Source organism: Canis lupus, chromosome 38 (genome assembly GCF_048164855.1).
Source record: "Canis lupus baileyi chromosome 38, mCanLup2.hap1, whole genome shotgun sequence".
NCBI lineage: Eukaryota > Metazoa > Chordata > Mammalia > Carnivora > Canidae > Canis > Canis lupus.
The window spans coordinates 6,379,172-6,407,050 of NC_132875.1; the positions used below are offsets into that span (position 1 = coordinate 6,379,172).

Consider the following 27,879-nt stretch of genomic DNA (forward strand, 5'->3'; position numbering starts at 1 on the left):
AAAAATCTGATTTTTATTTTTATTTATTTTTATTTTTTTATGATAGTCACACAGAGAGAGAGAGAGAGAGAGAGAGAGAGAGGCAGAGAGAGACACAGGCAGAGGGAGAGAGAGAAGCAGGCTCCATGCACCGGGAGCCCGACGCGGGACTCGATCCTGGGTCTCCAGGATCACGCCCTGGGCCAAAGGCAGGCGCTAAACCGCTGCGCCACCCAGGGATCCCAACAATCTGATTTTTAAAAGGGCAGAAGATCTCCATAGACATTTTCCTCAATAAGGTATACAAATGGGCAAGTACAAGAAAAGGTACTCAACATCACTAATCACCAAGGAATTATAAATCAAATTCACAATGAGGTATCAATTCACTTCTGTAAGAATGGCTATCATCAAAAAGACAAGAGATAACAAATGCTGGCAAAGATGTAGAGAAAAGGGAATCCATGTACAGTGTTGGTAGGAATGTAAGCTGATGCAGCCACTATGGAAAATACAATGGAAGTTCCTCAAAAATAAAATAAAAATATAACTACCATATGATTCAGCCATTCCACTTCTGGGTATAAATCCAAAATAAATGAAATAAATTCCTATCTCAAAGAGATATCTGTACTTCATGTTCATCATAGCATTAATCACAACAGCCAAGACAAGAAAACAATCTAAGTGTCCACCTACAAATGAATGAATAAAGCAAATGTGAGATAGATATATACACATTTACACAATAGAATGCTACTTAGCCACAAAAGGGAAGGAAATCCTGCCATTTATAACAACAGAATAAACCTTGAGAGCGTTATGCTTAGTGAAATAAGCACAGACAGAGACCAAAATAATATGATATCACTTAGCTATGAGATCTAAAAAAAATGAACTCATGGAAACAGAGTGAGATTGGTGGTTGGGAGACGCTGGGGGATGGGAAAAATAGGAAAATGTTGGTCAAAGGATACAAACTGGGCAGCCCGGGATCCCTGGGTTGCGCAGTGGTTTGGCGCCTGCCTTTGGCCCAGGGCACGATCCTGGAGACCCAGGATCGAATCCCACATCAGGCTCCCGGTGCATGGAGCCTGTTTCTCCCTCTGCCTATGTCTCTCCCCCCCCCCCCCTCTCTCTGACTATCATAAATAAATAAAAATTAAAAAAAAAACAAAAAAACAAAACAAAACAAAACTGGGCAGCCCGATGGCTCAGCGGTTTAGCGCTGCCTTCAGTCCAGGGCGTGATCCTGGAGACCCAGGATAGAGTCCCATGTTGGGCTCCCTGCATGGAGCCTGCTTCTCCCTCTGCCTGTGTCTCTACCTCTCTCTCTCTCTCTCTGTGTCTCCCATGAATAAATAAATAAAATCTTAAAAAAAAAAAAAAAGATACAAGCTTCCAGTTATAAAATGAGTAAGTTCTGCGTATCTAATGTACAGTCTGGTGATTATAGTCAACAATATTGTATTATATACTTTAAGTTGCTAAAGCAGTAAATCTTAAATGTTCTCACTGCCACAACAAAGTTATAACTATATGAGGTTACGGATGTGTGAACTAACCTTACTGTAGTAATCATTTCACTCGATGTGTATCAATTCACTACATGTAAATCACGTGTGTACACATACATAAACAATGTTATATATTATATGTCAGTTATATCTCAATAAAGCTGAAAAAAATATTTAGAGAAAAAAAGGAAAACTATTTATGTCCTATAAGTTATTCATTTCTGTGTATCTACTATGCATGACACCTTAAGCCAGCCATAAATATGAAAAAAAAACTTCCATGAATTCTTATTTTTATTTATTCTTTATTTATTTTTAAGATTGTATTTATTTATTCATGAGAAACAGAGAGAGAGGCAGAGACACAGGCAGAGGGAGAACCCCAGGCTCCATGCAGGGAGCCCGATGTGGGACTCGATCCCAGGACCCAGGGATCACGCCCTGAGCTGAAGGCAAATGCTCAATCTCTGAGCCACCCAGGCGTCCCAAATTCTTAATTTTAATGAATTGATTTTTCTAGGAGACTTGAAGATCATCACAGGAATAGCTAAGTGAAGTGGTATCTAGCCTAATAAAGAAGAGTCAGTGAACAAAAGGGAAAGGTACAAAGAGAGAGATAGCTTATTTTTTTTTTTTTTTTTGGAGAGAGATAGCTTATAAATATCATTATACCTCAGTAGATTATTTCTTTCAGTACACTTACTCTGTGGTTCCAGAAGGCAGGACCATGACTCATGAGTATGGGAAGGTCCAGTAAAAGGAATTACTTTCAAACCCTAAAAACTACTCAATAAATGCATGTTATTTCAGAAATCACCAGATTCCTCATTGTTGGAAATAACTGAACAAAGGAGGGAAAATTACCTGTTAGAGGTATTTTTTTTTAAGATTTATTTACTTATTCATGAGAGATACTGAGAGAGAGGCAGAGACACATGCAGAGGCAGAAGCAGGCTCTATGTGGGGAGCCTGATGAGAGACTCGATCCTGGGACTCCAGGATCACACCCTGAGCTGAAGACAGATGCTCAACCTCTGAGTCACCAAGGCGTCCTATGCTAGAGGTATTAGTGAGGGGATTTTTGTACTGGGCCAGAAGTTGTGTATTAAATGACTTTTCAGGGATCCCTGGGTGGCGCAGCGGTTTAGCGCCTGCCTTTGGCCCGGGGCGCGATCCTGGAGACCCGAGATCGAATCCCACGTCGGGCTTCCGGTGCATGGAGCCTGCTTCTCCCTCTGCCTGTGTCTCTGCCCCTCTCTCTCTCTCTGTGACTATCATAAATAAATAAAAATTATTAAAAAAAAAAAAGTTAAATGACTTTTCAGATCTCTTCTAATTTTAAGATTGTTTCTATTCAAAAGATTTTATTTATTCATGAGAGACAGACAGTGAGAAAGAGAGAGAGGCAGAGACACAGGCAAAGGGAGAAGCAGGCTTCATGCTGGGAGCCTGATGTGGGACTCGATCCTGGGACTCCTGGATCACTCCCTGGGCCGAAGGCCGGCACTAAACCGCTGAGCCACCCAGGGATCCCTAAGATTGTTAATATTTCAACTTTATGGAAATGATCCAGGATGAAAGAAATAAATAGCTCAAAGCAGGGCCTCCTATTGCTTCTTTGGAAATCTGGAAACTCCAGTCCTTTCCATCTTAATCAAACCTCAGGCTTTTTTCTTAAAATCTGCCAGCTGTCAACAAATTTTAAGATTAAAAGGTATATTAGAGATAGTGTATCCCATTCTACAATAAACAGATGATTAAGGTGAAATGCAGAGAAATTATGTTAAAAACCGAAAAATATAATCATAATACGTACTAGAATTTTCATTTCATATGCCAGCTTATAAAAAACAGAGATATAGGGATCCCTGGGTGGCGCAGCGGTTTGGCGCCTGCCTTTGGCCCAGGGCGTGATCCTGGAGACCCGGGATCGAATCCCACGTCAGGCTCCCTGCATGGAGCTTCTTCTCCCTCTGCCTATGTCTCTGCCTCTCTCTCACTCTCTCTGTGACTATCATAAATAAATTAAAAAAAAAAAAAAAAAGATGTTATTTAAAAAAAAAAACAACAGAGATATAGACTTTAAGGTCCTCACGGTCTTAGACAGAATAGTAATATATTTTTATTTTTTAAAGATTTTTGTTTGTTTGAAAGAGAGAGCACACCAGCAGGGGGAGGGGCAGAGGGAAAAGCAGATTCCCTACTGAGTCAGGGGGCCTGACGTAGGGGCTCAATCCCAGGACCCTGAGATCATGAAATGAGCTGAAGGCAGCCACTTAACTGAATGAGCTACCCAGGCACCCCATTAATATATTTTTTAAAATGCACAGGCACAATGACCAGAGCAAAAACATGACTTAGAGCCCAACAATTGTGCTCCTTGGCATCTATTCAAAGGAGTCGAAAACTCATGTGCACACAAAAACCTGCACACGGGTGTTTAAAGCAGCTTTAATCATAATTGCCAAAACCTGGAAGTAATCCAGATATAAATGGATAAACAAACTGGTATATCCAGACAATGAAATATTATTCAATGCTATAAAGAAATGAGCTATTGGCCATGAAGAGATGGAGGAACTCTAAATGGATATTACTAAGTGAAGGAAGCCAATCTGAAAAGGCTACATACTGTATGAGTCAAACTATATGACATTCTGAAAAAGTCAATACTATGGAGACAGCAAAAAGATCAGTGGTAAAAAAAAAATAAATAAAAAAAAAAAAGATCAGTGGTTGCCAGGAGTCCGGGTGGTAGGAGAGAAAGGAATGAATTGGCGGAGCAGAGAATTTTTAAAACAGTTAAATTACTCTGTTTGATACTATAATGATGGATACATGCCATTAACATTTGTCCAGACTCACTGAATGTACACCAAGCGTGATCTCTAATGTAAACTGTGGACTTTGGTGGTTGATGTGTCAGTGTAGGTTCACCAATTGTAAAAATGCACCACTTGGGCAAGGGAGGTCGCTGATAGCAAGGGGTAGAAGGTATATAGGAAATCTCTATCTTCCTCTCAATTTTTCTGTAAACCCAAATCTGCTCTAAAAAAAAAAAAAGGCTTATTAAAAAATTAATACAGCACTTAAATTAATAGTAAAACACTTATATTACATGAACTTCCACCAGTATTGCAAAGCAAAATAAGTAAAAAGCTACTGTTGTCAGTGTTCTGAATAAGAATGTTGACAAAAAGAAAATAGTGTCCTTAAGAACTAAGAACAGTCTTCCTTCTTGCCAATAGTAGCCTTCTATAAGAAGTTTGAATATAATGAAGATTTTCATGTCATTTTCTTCCTAAAGACATTGTATTTGATTTCTTTGATGTCTATGGCTTAAAGAAAAGGCATCTAATATTTTATCTTGTACTACTGAACTGCATAAATAGGCATTTCAATATTGGTGTAAGACTTAAAAATGTAATCACTAAGTAGTTGCTAGGTAATTATACAATATATGTTTTTCAGATATGGCCCTTGACTCAAGAGATTTAAGAGTGGAGAAATAAAACGGAAATACATAAGATATCATGGAACACACAAGAGATTGCCATTCAGTGTTAGATGGCTCACTTGAGTGACGATGCTATGAAAACTGCAGAGAAAACCCACGGGGCCTCCGCTGATGAGGGAAGTGCTCTGACCCCCACATGAGCTTGTATATAGCTTTGAAAACTATCAAAGCAGCAATATGGCTATTATATTTGGTTGCCATCTTTATTTGGCTTTCTTTAGTATTTCATTATGAAGTATTTAACCCTCTCTGGTTGTTCTAATTCAATTCAGCTTAGACCTAGGGAGGAGAAGAAGGCAGCAGAGAAGAAAGGAGGGAGGGGAAATTTGGAAAGAATGAAACCAAGTCATTTGTCTGATCATATATGATTATCTATCTAGAAAATCAGAGAACCAAATTAAAACCTATTAGAGTTTAGCAAGATGGTCAGTTACAAAATAACAAAAATTGGTAACCTACTTTTATACCACTAGCAATGAGCTAGAAGATATAAAATACATGCAAAACCTATTTGAAAATAAACTACAAAAGTTATAAGATAGACTTAGCAGAAACACCATGTTCCTAGATGGGAATATTAAAAATTATAAAAGTGTTTAAGATTTTAAAATTAACATATAAATCAAATATCATCAACATATAATCAAAAACTTAAGTCAAAACTTGAATGGGATTATCTTAGGGGAAACTGACACATTCTAAAATTCCCATGAAAGAATGTGTGTCTCAAGGGGTGCCTGGGTGGCTCAGTTGGTTAAACATCTGCCTTCGGCTCAGGTCATGATCCCAGGGTCCTGGGATCGAGCCCCACATCAGGTTCCCTGCTCAGTGGGGAGCCTGCTTCTCCCTGTCCCTCTGCCCTTCCCTCTCCCCCTTCAGCTTATGCTTGCTTGCCCTCTCTCTCTCTCAAATAAATCTTGGAAGGAAGGAAGGAAGGAAGGAAGGAAGGAAGGAAGGAAGGAAGGAAGGAAGGAAGGAAGGAAAAGAATTGAAAAGTGAAATGAAACAAAACGAAAAGACTGACTCAGGAACAGTGAGCAGTGCAGTTAGAACACAATAGTTTGTAGACAGTAAAAACAAAGTCGAAGAACAGGCTGGAGCCAACACATGGAATGCCATGAAAGCCAGGTTAAAGAGTTTGGACTTAAATCAGTAGTCAGAGTGGCACAATGCAACATAAGGACTTGAGTAGAGACACATGAGTTATAGCCCAGCTCAACGTTTTCTAGCTTTAAGACTTTGGGCAAGTTAAATAACTTGGGAGTCTCATATTCTCATCAGTATAATAAAGACTATAATCCTCATTTCAGAAGGTTGTTAAGATTACAAAGGCAACATATATAAAGGCCAACAGTGGCCAACAGACTTCCTGTTCCATCAGTAGCAAATGTGGTTATTAGACAACGGGTAACATGCTTTTGGGGACAGTTAACTTACTGCTGCAGTGACAGGAGGCACCCGAGGATGGAGAGCAGCTAGGAAGCTACTGGCATGCCCAAGGTCAAGCGGTAATAGCAGAGTGGAAAGGCAATGAGCTGAAACCCGGATGAGAGCTGGTGCAGCATGGATGAAGAGGAGGGAGAGGAGGGAAGTAGGGAGGAAGGGTAGGAGGAAGGTAGGAGGAAGGGTAGGATGGGCAGATGGATGGATGACTAGATAGACACAAAGAGTTGAATAAACAGGAACTCTTAACTGATGGAACAGAGGACTGACAATGTTAGAGATAACTCAGTGTCTAACGTTACACTTGGGGCAGGGTAGATACACAAGAAACGTGTGCTGAAAGGAAGAGGGGGGTAAGCAATAAAGCTTTCAATTCCAGGTTAGCAGAAATGAGCACCACTGAAAGACACAGAAGTATCAAGAAGAGTGTGGCTTTGGCAGAGAACGTGATGAGTTCCAAGTAAGCCTCAAAAATAACGTAAAGAGAAATAAGTCTCTCTGATGCTCAGGGACAGACAGGCATGTTCCGCAGCCCAAGGAAAAGGCAAAATATAGCTGGGGTAGGGTGTTATTACTATAAAACTTCTCTCTCTAAGAGAGCTCTATAATGGATCTTCTACAAATTACAAGGTCCTCTACATAAAAAAGAACAGTAAATTTTTAACTAGTAAATCAATATTTCCTATATAGATGTCTATTCTATTTGAAGGCAATACATGGCATGAGGGCTCAGGCTGGGCAATTTTCTTTTATCTCCCACAGTGTGAGGCACAAAAAATGGCATGCAGCTTTTTGACCTGAATAAACATTAAAAATAGTTGAAACCTATAAATATTCATGTAGCACACTCACAAAAAATTGAGAACTGGAGGAAGAATATCAAAGGAAGGCAAATGAAAATTATTAACTCAAAAGAGAAAGAAATATAAGAAATATGGTATAATACTTTGTGGTTATGTGATTCTATGACTATATGCAGATATGTCAGCTTCCTTTAGTAACTAAAGCAATTATAGATTCAAATCAAAACTGTATGCCAAGCTCTAGTTTTAACTACAGAAAAGAAAGAAAGAACAGGCAAATTGTTCTAAAAAGGTAATCTAACATTACGTCCTACTGTAAATAATGAACATAAGCCAAAATGATTCATTTCCGTGTTTCACAACTTCATTTACAATACAAGACTTCTCCCTACGTAAACCTAAAGTCAACACTCTCATCATTAAAGAGATATAGTCTTTGAAAATTAGATTTATATTACTCTAACCTGTCAACAGGATGCACATGATTTTGCACTATTTTTTCCAAACACTATTGATAAATTAATACTGAAATAAACACTCTCAGTATTTTTTGCTGATATTAGCCTGTCTTATTACAAGACTCTCTGAGCTATCCTACGCTGAAATAAACTATGACCTAAGAGTCAGTAGAAGACATTTTCATTTGAGCTGAAGCCTTTATTTGTTGGTGCAAGATTCTAGTGCTCTTCTAATCTCAGTTGTGGAAGCCCATACAGAAACAGGGACCAGCAACTCTAGGTAGCTTGGAATGCTGAGCCTCCTACATGGGGAGCAGTCCTCCAGTCTTGTGATGGACTTTATGGGAATGAGAAATAAACTTCTGTTAGAGAACACACACACACACACACACACACACACACGTGTGCGCGAACATATTTTCATCAACTACATTCAGACTTTTAAAGTTTTAAGAATTTTGTTCCAGTGTAATTGGTTTGCTAACTAATATTTTCATAAGTGAACCACTGACATCTTGCAAATTAATAATTATAATTAAAAAAATTTTGGTTCAAGGGGTGCCTGGGTGGCTCAGTCAGTTAAGCATCTGACTCTTAAGACTCTTGATTTCAGCTCAGGTTGTGATCTCAGTGTCCTGGAATTGAGGCCTGTGTAGTCATCTCTGTGGCCAGCAGGGAGTCTGCTGGAGATCTCTCCCTCTGCGCCTCCTCCTGCTCATATATGCCCTATCTCTCTCAAATAAATAAATAAATCTTAAAAAAAAAATTATGTTTCACATTTCAAATGGCATCAAATTCTTATCTCAGAATAGTATAAAAACCATGACAGTGGAAACTGAGTTGTATATTTACAAATTTTTAAGATTTATTCAATAAATATCTTTACAAGCCTTGAAACTCTAAGGATATGAAAACTGTTACATGTGAAGACTATAAGGAACTTACAGTCCAGTAAAAGCAGACATAAACATAAATTTGATAAAGAAACATAAGAATGAGGAATAGAATAAAGTGCTGAACCTCTAGCAAAGCAAGACTCAAATTTGTCACAAAAATCACTCAATCAAGCTAAGGTCAATCAGAATAGACACACATGCACACACAACACTAACCTTAAAAATATTATTTAGTAGTATGCGTGAAGAGAAACCTAAGGAGAAGTTAATCATTGAATTTAAAATGTATAGCTGAGGACTTACCCAGCTCTATACTGTCCAGAGTACACTTTAAAAAGAATATCTGAGTATTTGTGTTGTACCATGGACACTTAGTGGTTAACTATAAAACCTTTCAGTGTTTGCTTTGCCTCATAATTCATGGGAATATATACCCAAGAAATGAGATAAAGTATGGCAGGATGAAAAGAGTATTGAGTTTAGAATTACAAGCCAGAAATCATGAGACTTCTGGATACCTTAGGCAAGTTATTTTACCTTCCAAAGGTTCCTTTCAGCTCTAAAGGTTCTATGATTTCAGTAATCATTAGTCAAAAGGAAATTTTATATTAAAATCATTTGGACACCCACTCTAGTCCCTCACCTAAGTAAAAATAGCCACTCACTTTCTTCTCCCTCAGCTGCACTTCACACGGATTTCTAGTATAATATCCATCAACATATTTGTTTATCTTTTCTTCCCATAAAACTGGCTATTACTGAGGGCGGGGGCCACACCTTATTTGTCATATTCTGATACTCCCACAATGCCTGGCACAATGTGGGCACTGAACTAGTAGGGAGGAAAAGGGGAGGTGCAGGGAGAGAGAGAGACAGAAATGAAGCAGGGGAGGAAGAGTAGGAGGAAAGAAAGGAAAAGAGGGAGGGAGGGAAATTCTCATTCCTGTGGGATGATTCAGGTGGGCCTTGAAAAGTAATAAATGACTGCCTGTCATGTCTGGATACTTTCCCAGTTTCTGTCAAAAGCAGTTCCACGATTACTCAGGCCTGCTACCTGCCAGTTTAGACAACAGTAACTTAATTTATCATTATACAAGGTAATGGTTGTTAAGACTCTAAAAGAGTCAAACATCTCTATAAGACTACCCTCATTTTGAACAAGTATGCTAGTCAGTAACTTAAAACACAGGGGGCATATTAAATTCTCTTTAGAGGCTCCATAATACCTTAGTCTTTACCTTGTACATAAAAGATTCTCAATATTAAAGAGGGTGAGGAGGTGCCTGGGTGGCTCAGTCAGTTAAGCATCTGCCTTTGACTCAGGTCATGATCCTGGAGTCCTGGAATTGAGTCCCACATTGGGCTCCCTGCTCAGTGGAGGGCCTGCTTCTCCCTCTCCTTCCCCTCCCCACCGTTGCTCATGTTCTCCCTCTATCTCAAATAAATACAATCTATAAGGAAAAAATAAAGGGTGAGAAAGTTATCATATAATTGAATTCTCTCAAAATTGAATTTCCTTGATTTTGGTAATTGGATTGAAGTTATATATGAGATTATCCATGTTCCTAGGAAATACACATTTTAGTAGTTATGGCAGCTCCTCAGTGGCTCAGTCTGTTAAGCATCTACCTTTGGTTCAGGTCATGATCCCAGGGTCCTGGGATGGAGCCCTGGGGGAACTCCCTGCTTAGCAAGGAGTTGACTTCCCCTCTCTCTCCACCCCTCCCCCTCTCCCTATGCTGCTCCCCCTGCTTATGTGGGTACTCTCTCTCTCTCTCTGTCAAATAAATAAAATCTTTAAAAAAAAAAAAAACAAATTAGTAGTTATGGATAAAAAGGGCATGAACCCTATACTCTTGAATAATTAAGAAAAATACATAAATAATATATATATGTAATAACATAAATAATATATGAGCATATAGTTGATATGGAGAGACAGAAAAAGAGAAACAAGAGAAATGTGAATCTGGATAATGGATATATTATTCTTGTAACTTTTCTGTAAATTTGAGATATCAAAATAAAATATTACCAAAAAAAGTTAATTGCTTACAAATACACACACGGAAAGAACAATAGTTAAGTAAAAGCATATTACTAAAGGGTACTCACATAGAATTGAACATTCCCATTAGGGCAGTAAAACAAAAGCCAATTGCAAACATGGATTTCATTCGGACCTATAAAGAGACCAATAAATTGTCATTTCACACCAAAGTCACCACTAAAGCACACCCCAAAATCGTGATTTCACGTCATGTTTAAAATGCACCCCATAGCAAAAAGCTATTTACTGGCTAACCCACCCTCCACCTCCATGCCCTTCTCCTTGCCCACGTCTGGTGAACAGTATTGGGGTGGCCATGTGACAATTCTGGCCAGTGAGTTACAAATACAAGTACTAAACCAGACTTTGAAAAGGGACAAACTTGGCCTACATCCTTTTAAGCCTTCTGCCCATTCTTCTTGCCTGGAATGAAGAATATAATGCCTGAAGATAAAGGATAAAGCACCTTCAAATAAACAACCATAATCTGAGAATGGCTAACCTAAGTCCTTAATGACAGTACTGAGCTGCCATACCAGTCCAGTACTATCAACTTCTGGATTTCTTTCACAAGTAAAAAATCTTCATTTGTTTAAGTTGTTGTTGGTTAGATATTCTATTACTTGCAGCTAACTTCTTAATTACATATGTGGTAAATAAATAAACGAAAGATCATAAAGATGTAAGATTAAGATTAATAGTTATCTCTGGATGATAGTTGTTTGTTTTTTGCACGCTCTTCTGACTGAGTTAACCTGGCACCCCTGGATGACAAGGTTTATCAGCGATTTTTCTCTCTTCTTTCTGTAGTTTCCAAATTTAGCCTCATAAACATTTAATAATTATGTCAACAGAATAGCTACTTTCAAAAAGATGTACTTCTAAATTATAGCCTTACTCAATAAGAATTTCAAGGAACGGAAGATAATATAGCAAAGGTCTCTTAGAAAGCAAACACAATTGTTGCACAGTTCAGATGTCCTGTGTTAAACATACAGAAATTAAATAGAAAAATTAGTCAAGCTATATAATTAGCCTATCTATGCTTTAGAAAAACTCTTCAACAAACTCTATTCTTTATAAATGATGAGTAAATGGGTAATAACATTATTTTCCTTTACACTTTATGGTATGCCTGATATACAGAACAAAAGGTCTCTTAAAGAACAAAGGCAACAATAAAGGCCACCTATAATGCTCCAACTCAGATCCTGGTGTGACACAGGTCACCAGAAAACCAAAGATTCACCAATGACATAAAAAAGAAAAAGAAAATAGACTACTTCATTTGAAACATAAGGGCAAAGCTAATTAAGAACTGTGAAAGGGGGATCCCTGGGTGGCGCAGCGGTTTGGCGCCTGCCTTTGGCTCAGGGCGCGATCCTGGAGACCCGGGATCGAATCCCACGTCGGGTTCCCGGTGCATGGAGCCTGCTTCTCCCTCTGCCTGTGTCTCTGCGCCTCTCTCTCTCTCTCTCTCTCTCTCTGTGACTATCATAAAAAAAAAAAAAAAAAAAGAACTGTGAAAGGGACAAATCATGACCTCTGAGACAGCCTGAAAGAGCTACCCTTATTATGGAGATGAAGTTCAAGCCCAGAGCATATTTTCATTTCCATCTTATCCGGGAACACCCATGACATTATTGGGTGAATTTCTGAAAAGGTAAGTACAATGTACATAATATAAATCAGTCTTTTGCTATAAAACATTTTGTGGTTTACCACAATATTATACTTTAGACTCTTACCATGGAAAGGTCCCTGTTGTTATTTTTCAGTTTCTCTTCTTGCCTCTCTGTAAAGAATTAATGAACTGGTTAATATACACAATGCTGAGCACAAAGCAGATGTTAAACTGTCACTGGTGACTACAAAAGCATTTCTGTCTCAGGATCACTTAATAATAAGAAGAGCTGAATATCTGGAATATTGTATGCTTTATATTAGTAGCAAACTCAAATGCAGCAGAGCACTGAAGTGTTTCAATTTAAATAAATAAAAATCTTTATTAAAAATTACCTCTGGTATTAGTGTCTTAACTCTGTACACTAAGATATATTTTAAACTACAGTGATGGAAAAGTGTAAACACAATGTTTGTACTTAGGTTTCAAACATGAGTTACTCATCTCATGTTTTTTCCCCTTCTTTCATTTTCTTCAAGAGAGCAGAGTCCAAAAACTAAAAGTCAATCAAGACATATTTAAAATTCAGGTTTTTTCATATTACAGTTAATTACTCTAAAAATAAGCGTCGTTTTCTAGGTAAGTCACTTAGAAAGCTAGACAATTTCACATATATTTCCAGCAAGTTGTTACATCCATTTAATCTGAACTGCTTAAGGAAGTCTCAACGGTACATTAATGCCCTTATTTACTGTACTCCATCAACAGAAGGGATTTGTTTCCAGGAAGAAACTGAAGTCCCACAAAGGGAAAGTGACTTGGTAGAGACCCCATGGGCATTCCATGGCAAAGCCAGGACTAGAATCCCAGTTTCCCAACTCCCAACCCATTGACCTCTATGTTCGCTCTGATACTGTTCTCTTTGATCATGTATTATTATCGCCATTTATTTAACAAATACTGGTTACCTACTATGTGCCAGGCACTTTTCTGAGCACTGGAGATACATGAATGAAAAAAAGTACACAAAAACCCCCACCCTCATAGGAAGACTACAAAATAAAAATATAAGATCCTTTAAATTTTTTTTTTAAGATTTTATTTATTTATTCTTTTTTTTTAAATTTTTATTTATTTATGATAGTCACAGAGAGAGAGAGAGAGAGAGAGAGAGAGAGAGAGGCAGAGACAGGCAGAGGGAGAAGCAGGCTCCATGCACCAGGAGTCCGACGTGGGATTCGATCCTGGGTCTCCAGGATCGCACCCTGGGCCAAAGGCAGACGCCAAACCACTGCGCCACCCAGGGATCCCTTATTTATTTATTCTTGAGAGACAGAGAGAGAGACAGGCAGAGGGAGAAGCAGGCTCCAAGCAGGGAGCCCGACGTGGGACTTGATCCCGGGTCTCCAGGATCACGCCCTGGGCTGAAGGTGGTGCTAAACTGCTGAGCCATCCGGGCTGCCCATAAGATATTTTAAAATAAAAAAGCCATACCATTAGAATAAACTGGTGCGAGGGCTAGCAAATTTGAGCAGGTAAAGGAAAGGAGGAACTAAAAGAGGCCTACAGGGAGGCTGACTTGAGGAGTGGACCACAGTTTCCAAACAGTACACAGCGGGATGAAGACATGACCCCTTGCCCTGAACTGCTCCTACCCAGTTTATTCGCCCTGGGAGGGAAGGATATGGGGAGAAGAGAGTAGGATGCTGCAAATATATGGAAGAAAAGGAACAGAAAGAATGGAGCTAAGTCTACCTTGGGGGTGGGAACTCCTTTGCTATCTAGGCAGTCCTCTTACAATGTAACAAGACGTTTTTAAATTGGGAGGGGTAAGGACTGGGGAATGAGATGACCAGAAGGTAAGCAGGCATAAAATAACTGGAGAGGGAAGGGACTACCACTACAAATAAAAAAAAGGTATAGGAGATCTCCTATGCTAGAAGCTTTGACATATTCCTGACTCCCTCCTTTCTCATCCAGACACCACATCCTTTAATTATACCTCATACATATTTTTTAAAGATTTGTTTTTTGAAAGAGAGAGAGCGTGCACACTTGCAGGGGAGGGGCAGAGGGACAAGGAATCTCAAACAGACTCCCTGCTGAGCACTGAACCCAACACGGGGCTCACCCTAGGACCTGGAGACCATGACCTAGGCAAAATTAAGAGTCACACACTTAACCGACTGAGCCCCCCAGCAGGCCATAGAGCCTCACATACCTCATAAATATTTATGAACCCCTCCTCCTCTTTCCCTTATCCTTAGGATTTCTAACTCCTTTTTACCTATGTTAGGTCTTCTAGCATGTCTAACTGCCCCCAAACTTGCTCCCTCAAAACCATCTTTCTGACATAGCTGCTTGTCAGATGTACCTAAAATGCAAAACTGACCAAAACTATGACACTTCCCAGCTTAAATTCTGGCATGGCCTTTCACCCCCATAAGGTCATGATCTAGCGTCACCTGCAAGTCTGATGTTTGCCTCTGCTTACTCTGCAGCCCCATTTCCAATCTCTCCCATGAGCCGTTACATTCCTGAAACACCAAACAATTCTAAGCTGCTCTCTATGTGAAGGTTTTCTCTAGATCCAGTGTCTTTGTTCATGAAGTCCTTTCTACTTGGGTGACCAACTGTCCCAGTTTTCCCAGGATTGTTCCCGTTTTAGCTCTGAAAACCACACATCACAAAAAACTACTCAGTATCAACCAACTGGGATTTCTTCCTAGAATGTTTTATCCTGACCCTATCTAACCCCTTCCTGGCTAGCTAGTACTCAACTTTTAAGCCTCAGTTCTTGGTCACCTCCTTTTCAAAATCTTGATTCCTTAGTCAATATTACTCTATAGAGCTTTCTTTTTTTTAAAATTTTATTTATTTATTCATGAGAGACAGAGAGAGAGAGAGACAGACAGACAGACAGGCAAAGGGAGAAGCAGGTTCCATGCAGAGAGCCCGATGTGGGACTCCATCCCGAGTCTCCAAGATCACATCCTGGGCTGAAGGTGGTGCTAAACCACTGAGCCACCCAGGTTGCCCTCTATAGAGCTTTCTAGAGTTATGAAAATATTCTGTATCTTTGCTGACAATAAAGTAAGTACTAATTACATGTGGCTCCCAAGCAAATAAAATGTGGCTAGTGTAACTGAGGAACTAAAATTTTAACTTCATTTAAACTTTAATTTAAAAAGTCAAATGTAGGGGATCCCTGGGTGGCTCAGCGGTTTGGTGCCTGCCTTCGACCCAGGGCCTGATCCTGGAGACCCGGGATAGAGTCCCACATCAGGCTTTCTGCATGGAGGCTGCTTCTCCCTCTGCCTGTGTTTCTGCCTCTCTCTGTGAGTCTCTCATGAATAAATGAATAAAATCTTAAAAAAAAAAAGTTAAAAAATAAAATGAAAAGTCAAATGTAGCTCATGGCTGCTGTACTAGACAATGCAATCTTAAGACACTGGATTAGAATTCCTTTCTTTATGCTTCCAGAATATTCCTTGCACATCTTTATCATTATACTGGGTTTTTACATTCTCTTGTAATGATCTGTTTATATATCCATCAACCCAACCAGATGGCAACCTCTTGGAGAACAAGGAATCTCTAAGCCTTCTTCATCTCTGTATCCTCAGTACCTGGCAAGTAGTTAGTTGCTCAGTAATGTAGTATGTGTTCAGTATCACTTCATGAATGATTCAGCAATATAATAAAAGCTGACCTGAAGATACAAAATACCAAAAATCCTTTTCTAGGGAGTAGTCCTTTACGATGAAGCTGGTAACCTGAATAGGCAGAAAAGGACAAAGAGCCTAGAAGTTGAGAGCAAACTAAGGTGACATAGTTTCTCTAAAGCTTTAACATTTTTTTCACTTATGTCCAAACAGAAACAATAACCGTAAATATTATCAAGGTAGACTCTATATATACATGGCTTAACAAGAATATAGCAGCACAGGTTTATGATACATACCCCAACAGTACCACGGTTCTTAAAGATTTGCAATTCAAATTGTTAATAATTACCTACCACACAAATAAAGTAGTTTTAGTGGGCTTCAAATAATTCATAAATAAGTTAATACTCACTTGATTTTTGAGGAGGTAAAAGATACAAATATCTTAGATGTTTGCTTTCACTCCTGCCTAGCTCTGGTAAATTCATAGCAGAGCACTATGAGCTGCACAAGGTTCAGTTAGATGGGACAGCAAAAGAAGCTAAGACTAATTCTCAGCATAGGCATTTTACTCATGGACAATTACAGCTGATCATGTCCGAGGCTACCTGAAAGGTGTATGTTACAGACTCGAGTGATTTCACATTTCACCAGGGACCACGCCCGACAGAAGAGAATCAAAAAGACAGTACACAAAAAGGTATAGTTGAGGGTGCTTGGGGGGCTCGGTGGTTGAGCATCTACCTTTGGTTCAGGTCATGATCCTGGGGTCCTGGGATCGAATCCCACATAAGGCTCCCTGTGAGGAGCCTGCTTCTCCCTCTGCCTGTGTCTCTGCCTCTCTCACTCTGTCTCTCACGAGTAAATAAATAAAATCTTAGGAAAAAAAAAGATGCCTCTAGAGAAAAGGGACAAAAAAGAAGACAGAACAAAGAAACAACAAACTAAACAAATATATTTAACAGGGAAACATACATGCAAAATTTCATCTGAAATGAACCTGATCTATATGTGGGTAGGAAATGCAAAGACACCTCAAGAAGCATAAATATTATAAAAACAAAGAAGTTAATACTCAAATGTTCTCTCAGGACACCTGGGTGGCTCAGTGGTTGAGCATCTGCCTTTGGCTCAGGGCATCATCCTGGGGTCCTGGGATCGAGTCCCACATCAGGCTCCCCTGTGAGGAGCCTGCTTCTCCCTCTGCCTGGATCTCTGCCTCTTTCTCTGAGTCTCTCATGAATTAAAAAAAAAAAAAATCTTCAAATGTTCTAGAAGATGTAACAGTCTTTAGAAATCCAAAAATGTCCATTTAAAAAAGAGTAAATCTGATCTAATGGAAGTGCTACCAATAGAGAAACAATTTCAGGTACTCCCCAAGTTATGAACAACAAACTTGCAAATCCCATAAAGCCACAGTTAGCTTTATATACCTCCCCTTACTCCCACTAACCCCTCAAAACTGATGATACCGGGATACCTGGGTGGCTCAGCAGTTTAGCACCTGCCTTGGGCCCAGGGCATGATCCTGGAGTCCCGGGATCGAGTCCCACGTCAGGCTCCCTGCATGGAGCCTGCTTCTCCCTCTGCCTGTGTCTCTGTCTCTCTCTCGCTCTGTGTCTCATGAATAAATAAAAAAAAATCTTAAAAAACAAAAACAAAAACTGATGATACCTTTATTTATTTATAAAGATTTCATTTATTTATTCATGAGAGACAGAGAGAGAGAGAGAGAGAGAGAGAGGCAGGCAGAGACATAGGCAGTGGGAGAAGCAGGCTCCATGAAGGGAGCCCAATGCGGGATTCGATCCCAAGATCCTGGGGTCACACCCTGAGCCAAAGGCAGATGCTTAACCGATGAACCACCCAGGTGTCCCCTGATGATACCTTTAAACAGCTGCTGGGAAAATGCCTGATCTAGTCTTTCCATTTTCATTTTTCTCCATTCCCAACTCTGTTAATTGCATCTCAGATGATCATATTCATATTTTCTCTATCTCCACACATACATGTTCTTTTAACCCCTTTTTTTTCTTTCACTTCTTAGAAAATCATTAAACTACTTCTTTATCTCCTTCTATTTGACTACCAAACCTTGACTTTAATAACTGCTGGGCGAAGATTTTTTTCAGTTATTCATTCTCATTATTTTAAAATATAACACTCAAGTTTTGCAAGGATATTCTATTAGACATAATGAAAAGTGAAAAATTTAAGTCCTTAAAAGTACTTAAAATACTCTTTAAAGGGGATCCCTGGGTGGCGCAGCGGTTTGGCGCCTGCCTTTGGCCCAGGGCGCGATCCTGGAGACCCGGGATCGAGTCCCACGTCGCGCTCCCGGTGCATGGAACCTGCTTCTCCCTCTGCCTGTGTCTCTGCCTCATTCTCTCTCTCTCTGTGTGACTATCACAAATAAATAAAAATTAAAAAAAAAAATACTCTTTAAAGTTTCTACTTCTTATATTCTGATTAAATCTATTTTTCTTTAAGCCTCAATGGTTTAAATAAATTTTAAAATATTATTTCACATTCAATTTTATTGTTAGTTACCCGTTATTACCAAAAACAAAAACAAAAACAATTATCCTAAGAATGAAATTTTTATGTTCCATTCTAGGTTAGAGAAGTTTATGAAGACTGGCCTGTTACTACTACCATGTAAAATATGGCTTATATGAGGATAACCCAAGTTCTAATAAACTATGTTGAAAATAATGCTTTAAAAAAAATTTTTTTTTAAATAATGCTTTTAAAAGAAGCTGTTTTTCCCTTAAAAAGGAATTGTGTTTCCCCAGGGGAATAACTTCTAAAAAAGTCACATTATCAGGTAAAATAAATGCAAGCAATTTACTCTGAAATGATAATGTAAACTGTTTATTAGCAGGGAATGAATATTTGAGCATTATGATTTATGAAATTATGAGAACAGTTTTTGGCTGGATGATGGTAACAATGCCAGAGATTCTCATGCTTGAAATGTTTAATTTCTAGTACCACAAATAGTTAAGAGTATATTGAAATAAGTATAAGTGTTTGGCTCTCTCTATTGCTCTGGGAGTAAGTTAGCACTTAACTGGTATCACTTAACTAGCATAAATCCTCTTAAGAGGTTGTCTCTTGAGCCCAGTAAGGTAAAGGAGTCACTGTCTCAGTCTCATGTGATTTCCATCCAGCTGGTATGTTACTTAAAGAACCACAGTTAGTGGGGTGCCTGGGTAGCTCAGTCAGTTGGATATTTGATTCAAATTTAGTTCAGGTTGTGGTCTCAGGGTCGTAGAATCCAGCCCCACATCTGCTCCATGCTCAGCATGGAGCTTGCTTGTCCTTCTCCCTCCGCTTCTGCTCCTTACTTGCATGTGCACACTCTCCCCCTCGCTCTTGAATGAATGAATAAATAAATAAAATCTTTAAAAAAGAAGAAGAACCAAAACTAGTGAGATGCTCTTCTGAGGTAGAACCACTCGGCATTTAGGAGTCCAAGGCTTCCAAGATGGTTGTGGTCCCCAGTCTCTTATTGTTATTTTGACATCAGAAAATGTCTGTTTGAAACCTCCCTTGAAGACCTAGAATTTAAAGATGCTGAGTGCTAGAAGTAAATAGTATATGGCATTTAGTATGCACTTGTGCTGTGGGAACTGTTCTTCATTTTATACCATCTGGAACCTTAAAATTTAATACAGGGGAAAATCATACCTCAATCCCTCCATTTGGAAGGAATTCTTTTTTTTTTTTTTTTTTTTAAGATTTTATTTATTTATTCATGATAGAGAGAGAGAGAGAGAGGCAGAGACACAGCCAGAGGGAGAAGCAGGCTCCATGCAGGGAGCCTGACATGGGACTCGATCCCGGGACCCCAGGATCACACCCTGGGCCAAAGGCAGGTGCTTAAACCGCTAAGCCACCCAGGCTGCCCCTAGGAATTCTATATACTCTCTTACTATAAGAAAGCTGAGGAAACTTGAAGAGAAGGAACTGGAAATATGAAAAAATATAAACATACATTTGTGTTTTAGAATGACTCATTATCCCAGATGACAGGGCAAAATGAAAAATTTAAATTCTAAAAGGGAATACTCTATAAGGAGGTTATATTTCTAGTAGCTATGGGAACCAACTAGTAGCAATGATGACATCTATTCTGACCACAGAACGAAGAGATATCAAGCCAATTTTGAGGAACACTTCATCATTTACCTAGGTCAGCAACTAGTGTCTTTTCTGTCAAAGAATGGAAATCAACACAGGAGGCAACTGGGTGGTCTCATTCAATCAACAGTTTGGGAGAATGAGAACACTTTCAAATAAGGAAGAGATGATCAAAATAACAGATGCATCTCTCTAGATTCAAAGAGTTAGGTATCCCATCCCATCTACATTCAGAATTGTGTTGAATGGAAAGCCAATTAATAATATACCCTTGAAATTTCATGTAGATTTGGTAATGGAGAGGAAGCAAAATTTAAATTAAATGCTTGAAACAATCCCTGAAACAATCTTCTTTTATGGAAAATCCAAGTAGTATAGATAAAGGCCTAGAATGTGTATATAAATTCAGGGGCCTAAAATAAATTAAATTTTAAGAATTTCCTCCCATATCTACAAGTCACTAAGAAAAGAGATACCCACCCCCCTCAGTCAAGCTTCAGAATGCCTGCACTCCCTTCCCCAGCCAACTTCTGGGGATACTGGCCTCTTACCATAGTCTTCATTGAGGGTCAGCCTTACAAAGATTCCTATCGCCCCTGCTCTGCCACTACTGACCCAGAAGGTAGTCAGTTCATAAGCTTTCTCATGACCTATGGTGTAAAGAGACAAGCTGAGCCAACCAGATTCCTTCTCTCAGAAATTTAAAACAGAAAATCTTGGCGACAGTAAATCAACTGACTGTCGAAGTACAAACAGAAAAATGATAATACAACACAATGGCTCTCAAACTTTAGTATGTCTGAGAATATTGGGGAAGTTTGTTAAAATAGACTCCTGGGTCCCATATCCAAAGACTCTGATTCAGTAGTGTGGGAGGAAGACTCAGAACCTTTTACTCTTAACAAATATCTCAAAGCAATACTGATGTAGGGGGTCTAGAGAGCACATTGTGGGTAACACACGTATATAGAAAAGACTGTAGGACACAAGCCAAACAAACTTAGGTGTAGGCAAAACCTAAATGCTAGAAAAACACTAGAAAGTGGGGGAAGGTGAACAACAAAAAGAGAAAGAAGTATATATTAATTAATAGTGCGGCCTCAGGAACACCTGGGTGGCTCAGGTGGTTAAGCATCTGACTCTTAATTTGGGCTCAGATCATGATGCCAGGGTTGTGAGATGGAACTCCATGTTCGATTGGTTGAGCATCTGCCTTTGGCTCAGGTCATGATCCCCGGGTTCTGGGATCCAGCCCTGAGTCAGGCTCCCTCCTTAGGAGGAGACTCCCCGCTGAGGAGGGAGCCTGCTTCTCCCTCTTCCTCTGCTTACCACCCACCCCCTGCCAGCTTGTGCTCTCTCTCTCAAATAAAAATAGATAGAATAATTAAAAAAAAAAAAAAAAGAATGGGGAACCTAAGTGCTGCTTGGATGGCTCAGTCAGTTCATCTCTTAATTTCAGCTCAGGTCATGATGTCAGGGTAGTGAGACTGAGCCCCATGTCAGGCTCTGCACTCAGCAGGGAATCTGCTTGAGATTCTCTCCCTCCCCCTCTTGCACTCATTCTCTTTCTCTCTCTCTCTCAAATAATAAATAAATAAATCTTTTTTTTTTTTTTTAATGGGAACCTAAAATCTTTGGTTCAAATGTAAGACATTCCAACTTCGAATTAATGGCTCTACTCAAGACCATTACCAAAGAGCTACACCTAGTAAAATCAGTGGCAATTTACCTAAGTTCAGGTTCTTGCCATTTTTGCACCTAGAATACTTAAAAAGTCTCATGACTTCGTACCTCTAGGATGATCCCTTCTCCTATTTATCTCCCAACTATTGCTAGAGTTGTCTTTCTTAAAATCTGATGTCAATCAATCCTGTTTAAATCCTTTAGGGATCCCTGGGTGGCGCAGCAGTTTGGCGTCTGCCTTTGGCCCAGGGCACGATCCTGGAGACCCGGGATCGAATCCCACGTCGGGCTCCCGGTGCATGGAGCCTGCTTCTCCCTCTGCCTATATCTCTGCCTCTCTCTCTCTCTCTCTCTGTGACTATCATAAATAAATAAAAATTTAAAAAATTCCTTTAATGGTTATGGAAAGATGGAATGCCTTCTGAATACAAGTTAAACTCCTTACCTTAGTTTAATTTATAAAGATCTTTATAAACAGGCTCTACTTTCTTTTTTTTTTTTTTTTTTTAAGATTTATTCATGAGAGACACAATGAGAGAGAGAAGCAGAGGGAGAAGCAGGGTCCACGCAAGAAGCCTGATGTGGGACTCAATCCTGGGACTCTAGGATCATGCCCTGGGCCGAAGGCAGGCACTAAACCGCTGAGCCACCCAGGAATCCCTACTTGTTTCTCTAGCCTTGTTTGTTTATACTTTACACATTACCTCCTTCTGTTTGTTATACTAAACTATTTTTAATTTTAGGTATATATCTTGCTATTTGATTCCTCTACACTTTTATATAGAATGTACAGAGCTTAAAATTAGATTTCAAAGTTGCAAATGACCCCCTTCTCTACCACTAACCTAATTCCTTCCACCACTGGCTGAGGGCAAATATTTTAACTCAAGCTTCAATTTTCTCATCTATAAAAATGAAGTAACACTTCACTACTGCATACAATTAGTTGTTAAAAGAATTTAAAAACATGTAACGTGCTTACCTCAGTGTGTTGCAGATGGTAAGTGCTCAATAAGTTTTGACCACTATATTATTTATTTATTTATATTTGTGTTTAACCAATTTGCACTAAAGCTTCAAGATTCAACTAAAACATTAACGCTTCAAAGAAAACCTAATTCCCTAGTTTGGTTTAGCTCTCCTTTCTCTACTTTTTTTTTTTTTTTTTTAAAGATTTTATTTATTCATTCATGAGAGACACAGAGAGAGAGAGAGAGGGGCAGAGACACAGGCAGAGGGAGAAGCAGGCTCCATGCAGGGAGCCTGATGTGGGACTTGATCCTGGGTCTCCAGGACCAGGCCCTGGGCTGAAGACGGCGCTAAACCGCTGAATTACCTGGGCTGCCCCTTTCTCTACTTTTTTAACACTCAGAATATATCTTTATCATACCACGCTGGTCTGTTTTCCCTCTCTACAGACTTCCTAATAGAATTTTTTCTACTTTGTTTCTTTAGTACATACAAGAGCAACTGACACAGAGTAGATGCACAGTAGCATCCTACTATAAGACTAAATGAGTAGGCCATTTAAAAAGCACCAGGAACACGAAATTCAAAAGCCTTAATGAGAACAGGACAGTGGCATAGTTCAGCCCGGTAGAATTATCTCCTGGATATAATGGCAGCGATTTGCGTAGAGACATAATTTCTGAACAAAACACACAGTCTCACACTTTTTTCCTGATTTCAGAATCAGGAAGCATCATAAAGTAAAAATATAAATCCTATGTAATCATTTATAAATTGTCTTTTTGGAACAGAATTACATTCTGTAATTAAGTTCTAAATTACACTGAAAAACCAAAAGCATGTCATTACTTTCCAGATCAGATAAAAATTACTCAGCAACAAATTTCCTACCCCCTGGTGGATTTCCATCACCAGTCAATTCTCAGTAAGGAAGCCATGGCAACAATACAAGTTACTCAGACTTAACTGGAAATAATCATCTAAGATATGGGAAAAAAAATACACTTCTACAAACTATGCCAAGATCCCTCAGCTAAGTTCAAAAGCCACAACTGTCAGCATCATTTTACTGAAACAGAATTTCAAAGCTAAGAGCAAAAAGTAGCAACTGCTTAGATTTACCTCACAAAATGGACAAGAGAGAATCAAGTAAGATAACATATGCAAGTGCTTTATAAACTACAAAATTATACAAACACGAATCACCACTGTTAACAATTTTATTATATTTTCATTACCTAGTTTTTTTCCAATTTAATTTTCCAAATTTCCAAAATTTATTTTTTCTAAAATTTGTGCAGACCAATAATTCATCTTACCTATTTTCTTTTTTTGTTGTCGACCAGCTGACTCTGTTATTGTTTCCTTCTTCTTTTCCACTGTAAACAACACACAATAACACAGTAAAAGTTAATTATGCATTATGCTAAAGAAATGAAGGATGCTTTATCATAGCTGAACCAATGTAAAAAAGCTCACAAGAAAGTTACACATTGCCTTTGATTATGGTCATTAGCAAGACAATTGATCTGCTCCCAACCTACTGACAAGAGAAGGCAAACAGAAATCCAAGACTAAAAAATCAACCAAACGCCCAAAAAGGATTATATAAGGACACAATAACAATAACTAGTGAAACATAATAAGAACTAAGAAGGCTTTCAGGCCATCAGCTAGGGTGATTGCCGTTGGTTGAGTCTAAGCAGTTTTCAAATTCTGCCCTCAGATAACTATGATTAATTACAGTTTCATTCTCATATTCACTAAAGAAGGTAGGAATTCATTTATTCAGTTATTGGTGCCTAAGTAATTGGCATTGTTCTAGGTAGATAAAAAGATAAACACGATCCGTGCCCCCTAAAGAGTAATCTAGTGAGGTAGACAACTGGATAACAATTATGATACAGAAAACTGGCAAGACAGACATATGCACACGGTAAAGAGATCAAGACAGTCAAAAAAGCTAAAACCAGGGCACCTAGCTAGATCAGCCAGTGAAGCATGCAATTCTTGTTCTCAGGGTTCTGAGTTCAAGCCCCAGGCTGGGCAGAGATTACTTAAAAACAAACAGAATAAGCTAAGCCCTGGACCCACAGTAGGATAAAGCAAGACTAGTCCAATGAATGGAAAAGAAGGCCTGAGTGGCTACAGAATAGAGCAAGGAATAACATGACACAGGATGTAGTTGGAGGAGAAGGGAAGAGAAACCAGACCGTGCTAGACCTTCCAAGCCCCACTTTTAACCTAAAAGCAACAAGGAAAAACTGAGTATCTTGAGAAGGGCAAGTACCATGATAAGATTTGTGTCTTGAAAAATTACTTTGGATGTACTATAAGGAATAAATTTGAGTGGCTGCAAGGAAACCAATGAGGAGGCCATTGCAGTAGATCACATGTGGTAGATGCCCATGACAGAAGGGTGCCTGTGTGGCTCAACTGGTTAGGCATCTGCCTTCGGCTTGGGTCATGATCCCGGAGTCCTGGGACTGGGCGCCATGTCAGGCTTTCCGCTGAGCGGGAAGCCAACTTCTCCCCGTGCCCCTCACTCTGCTCCTATTCTCTCTCACACACTCTCTCTCAAATAAATAAAATCTTTAAAAAATCTTAAAAGAAACATGACAGAAGTTTAGATTAGGTGCTGGTAGCAGAACGGGAAGGATGTGGAGAGACTGCAAACTTTCCTGGAGAACAGTAAGAGGGCTTGAGAGTGGACTGCACATACAGGGTGAGAGAAGAGGTTCAAATCAGCAAGTATTTATTACACATTTACTAAGTGCCAGTCGTTCTAGGCGCTAGGATGTATCAAAGCAACAACAAAACCGTTGTCCTAGTGAAGCTTTAGTTTTAGCAGGTGGAGATAAACAATAAACCATAACACAATAGATCGTATATTAGAAAGGGACGAGATGGGCAGTCTCAGGGTGTGATCCTGGAGACCTGGGATCGAGTCCCATGTCAGGCTCCCTGCATGGAGCCTGCTTCTCCCTCTGCCTGTGTCTCTGCCTCTCTCCTCTCTGTGTATCCTCATGAATAAATAAATAAAATCTTTAAAAAAAAAAAAGTGGGGGGGACAAGAGCCATGCAGGGTGGGGGACAGGGGGAAGAGCAGGTATGGAAGATCAGGACCAGCAGTAGAGGAGATGAGCAGGCTGCAGTTTTATTTTTTTTTTAAAGATTTAAAAAATTTATATATTCATGATAGACACAGAGAGAGAGAGGGTCAGAGAGAGAGGCAGAGGGAGAAGCAGGCTCCATGTCAGGAGCCCAACATGGAACTCAGTCCCAGGGCTCTAGGACCACGCCCTGGCCCAAAGACAGGCGCTAAACCACTGAGCCACCCAGGGATCCATGGGCTGCAGTTTTAAACAAGGTGGTTAGGTTAAGATTTAGAAAGGTTGGGGCCCCTGGGTGGCTCAGCGGTTGAGCATGTCTTCAGCCCCGGGCATGATCTCAGAATCCAGGATCAAGTCCCACATTGGGCTTCCTGCATGGAGCCTGCTTCTCCCTTTGCCTACATCTGTGCCCCTTTCTCTGTGTCTCTCATGAATAAATAAAATCTTAAAAAAAAAAAAAAAAACTTAGAAAAGTAAACTTTGAATGGAGATCTGAAGAAAATATAAGGGTCAGCAAGGCAGATATCATAGAGAACATTCCAGGCAGAAGGAACAGCCAGTAGAAAGGTCTCGGCACAGGAGTGTGCCTGATGGCACAATGGGGAATAGCAAGCAGGTCGTGTCGTTGAAGCAGAGTGTGTGAGAAGGGAAAGAATATCGGAATAGTACAAGGGGAAGCTCTGCAAGCCACTCTAAGGACTTTGGCTGTTCTTTAGTGAAAATGGGACACCATGACAGGGTTATGAGCAGAGATGGGACATGATCTAATAGGCTTTAAAAAGAATTATTCTAGGGGTGACTGGGTGGCTTAGTCAGCTGAGCATCCAACTCTGGATCTCAGCTCAGGTCTTGAGCTCAGGGTTCTGAGTTCACGTCCTGCACTGGGCTCCACACTGGATGTGGAGTTTACTTAAAAAAAAAAAAAAAAAAAAGATTATGGCTGTTATATTGGGAGCAGACTGTAGGGAAACAGGAACATTTGTTGGAGACTGCTGCAATAATACATGCAAAGGATAAAGGTCATTATCAATGGAGATAATGGAAAGTGGTCAGACTGGATACGTCTAAAAGCAATCCAAAAGTATTAGACGTGGGGGGTGAGAGAAGAGTTCAAGATAACTGCACAAGGATTATGGCTTGAGCAAGTAGAAGGATAGATTTGCCATTGGCCAAGATTGTGAAAGCTATAAATGAAGCAGGTTCAGAAGTGAGGAAAAAGTATTCAATTTGGACATGCTGGGTTTGAAATGCATCTTAGACATTACAGTGTAATTGACAAATTGATATATGAATCTTTTGAGTATAGTTGACGCATGATGCTAATTTCAGGTGTACAACATGGGGATTCAACCCCTCTACACATCATGCGAGGCTCACCACAAGGGTAGCTACCATCTGTCACCACACAATGCTATTACAAGGATATGTGGATCTTTTTTTTAAGATTTTATTTATTTATTTGAGAGGGGGAGAGAGAGAGAGAGCAAGCGAGAACACAGGAAAGGGGGAGGGAGAAGCAGACTCCCTGCTGAGCAGGGAGCCCACTGAGAGGCTCCATCCCAGGATGCTGGCATCATGACCCGAGATGAAGGCAGACACCCAACTGACTGAGCCACCTAGCCGCCCCAAGGATATATAGATCTTGCACTAAGGAGAGAGAGCTAGCGACATAAATTTGGGAGTTACTACCAAATAGAGCATGTGATCGAATTTACCAAGGGAGTAAGTGTAGGGTATAAAAACAAGTTTGGGGTGCCCAACAAGAAGTTGAGAAGAGGAACCAACAAGGAAATTGCAAAAGAATGACTGGCAAGGGGTACCTGGGTGGCTCAGGTCCTGATCTCAGGGTCCTGGGATCAAGCCCCGCTTTGAATCCTGTGCTGGGCACAGAGCCTGCTTACGATCCTCTCTCCCACTCCCTCTGCCTCTCCCCAGCTCCACCCTCCCCACCCCCACCTAAAATGACCTGCAAGATAAGAGCAAAAGCAAGAGAGTGTGGTGTCTGGAAAGTGA

At 39.8% G+C, this 27,879-nt stretch overlaps 1 protein-coding gene across 3 annotated transcripts in view; it reads right to left on the reverse strand.

The window, feature by feature from the left end:
- Positions 1-27,879, reverse strand: part of TMCO1 (transmembrane and coiled-coil domains 1) — a 51,112-nt gene that overhangs the window by 20,615 nt on the left and 2,618 nt on the right. For all 3 annotated transcript variants that reach the window (XR_012025864.1, XM_072814632.1, XM_072814633.1), the window contains 3 exons: positions 24,073-24,132; positions 12,412-12,458; positions 10,729-10,796 (listed from right to left, as the gene is read on the reverse strand). Coding sequence is in view for 2 of the 3 variants with exons in the window: in XM_072814632.1 (XP_072670733.1) it covers positions 10,729-10,796; positions 12,412-12,458; positions 24,073-24,132 (175 nt within the window). In the remaining variant the exon portion in view is untranslated. The remainder of the gene's footprint in view (positions 1-10,728; positions 10,797-12,411; positions 12,459-24,072; positions 24,133-27,879) is intronic.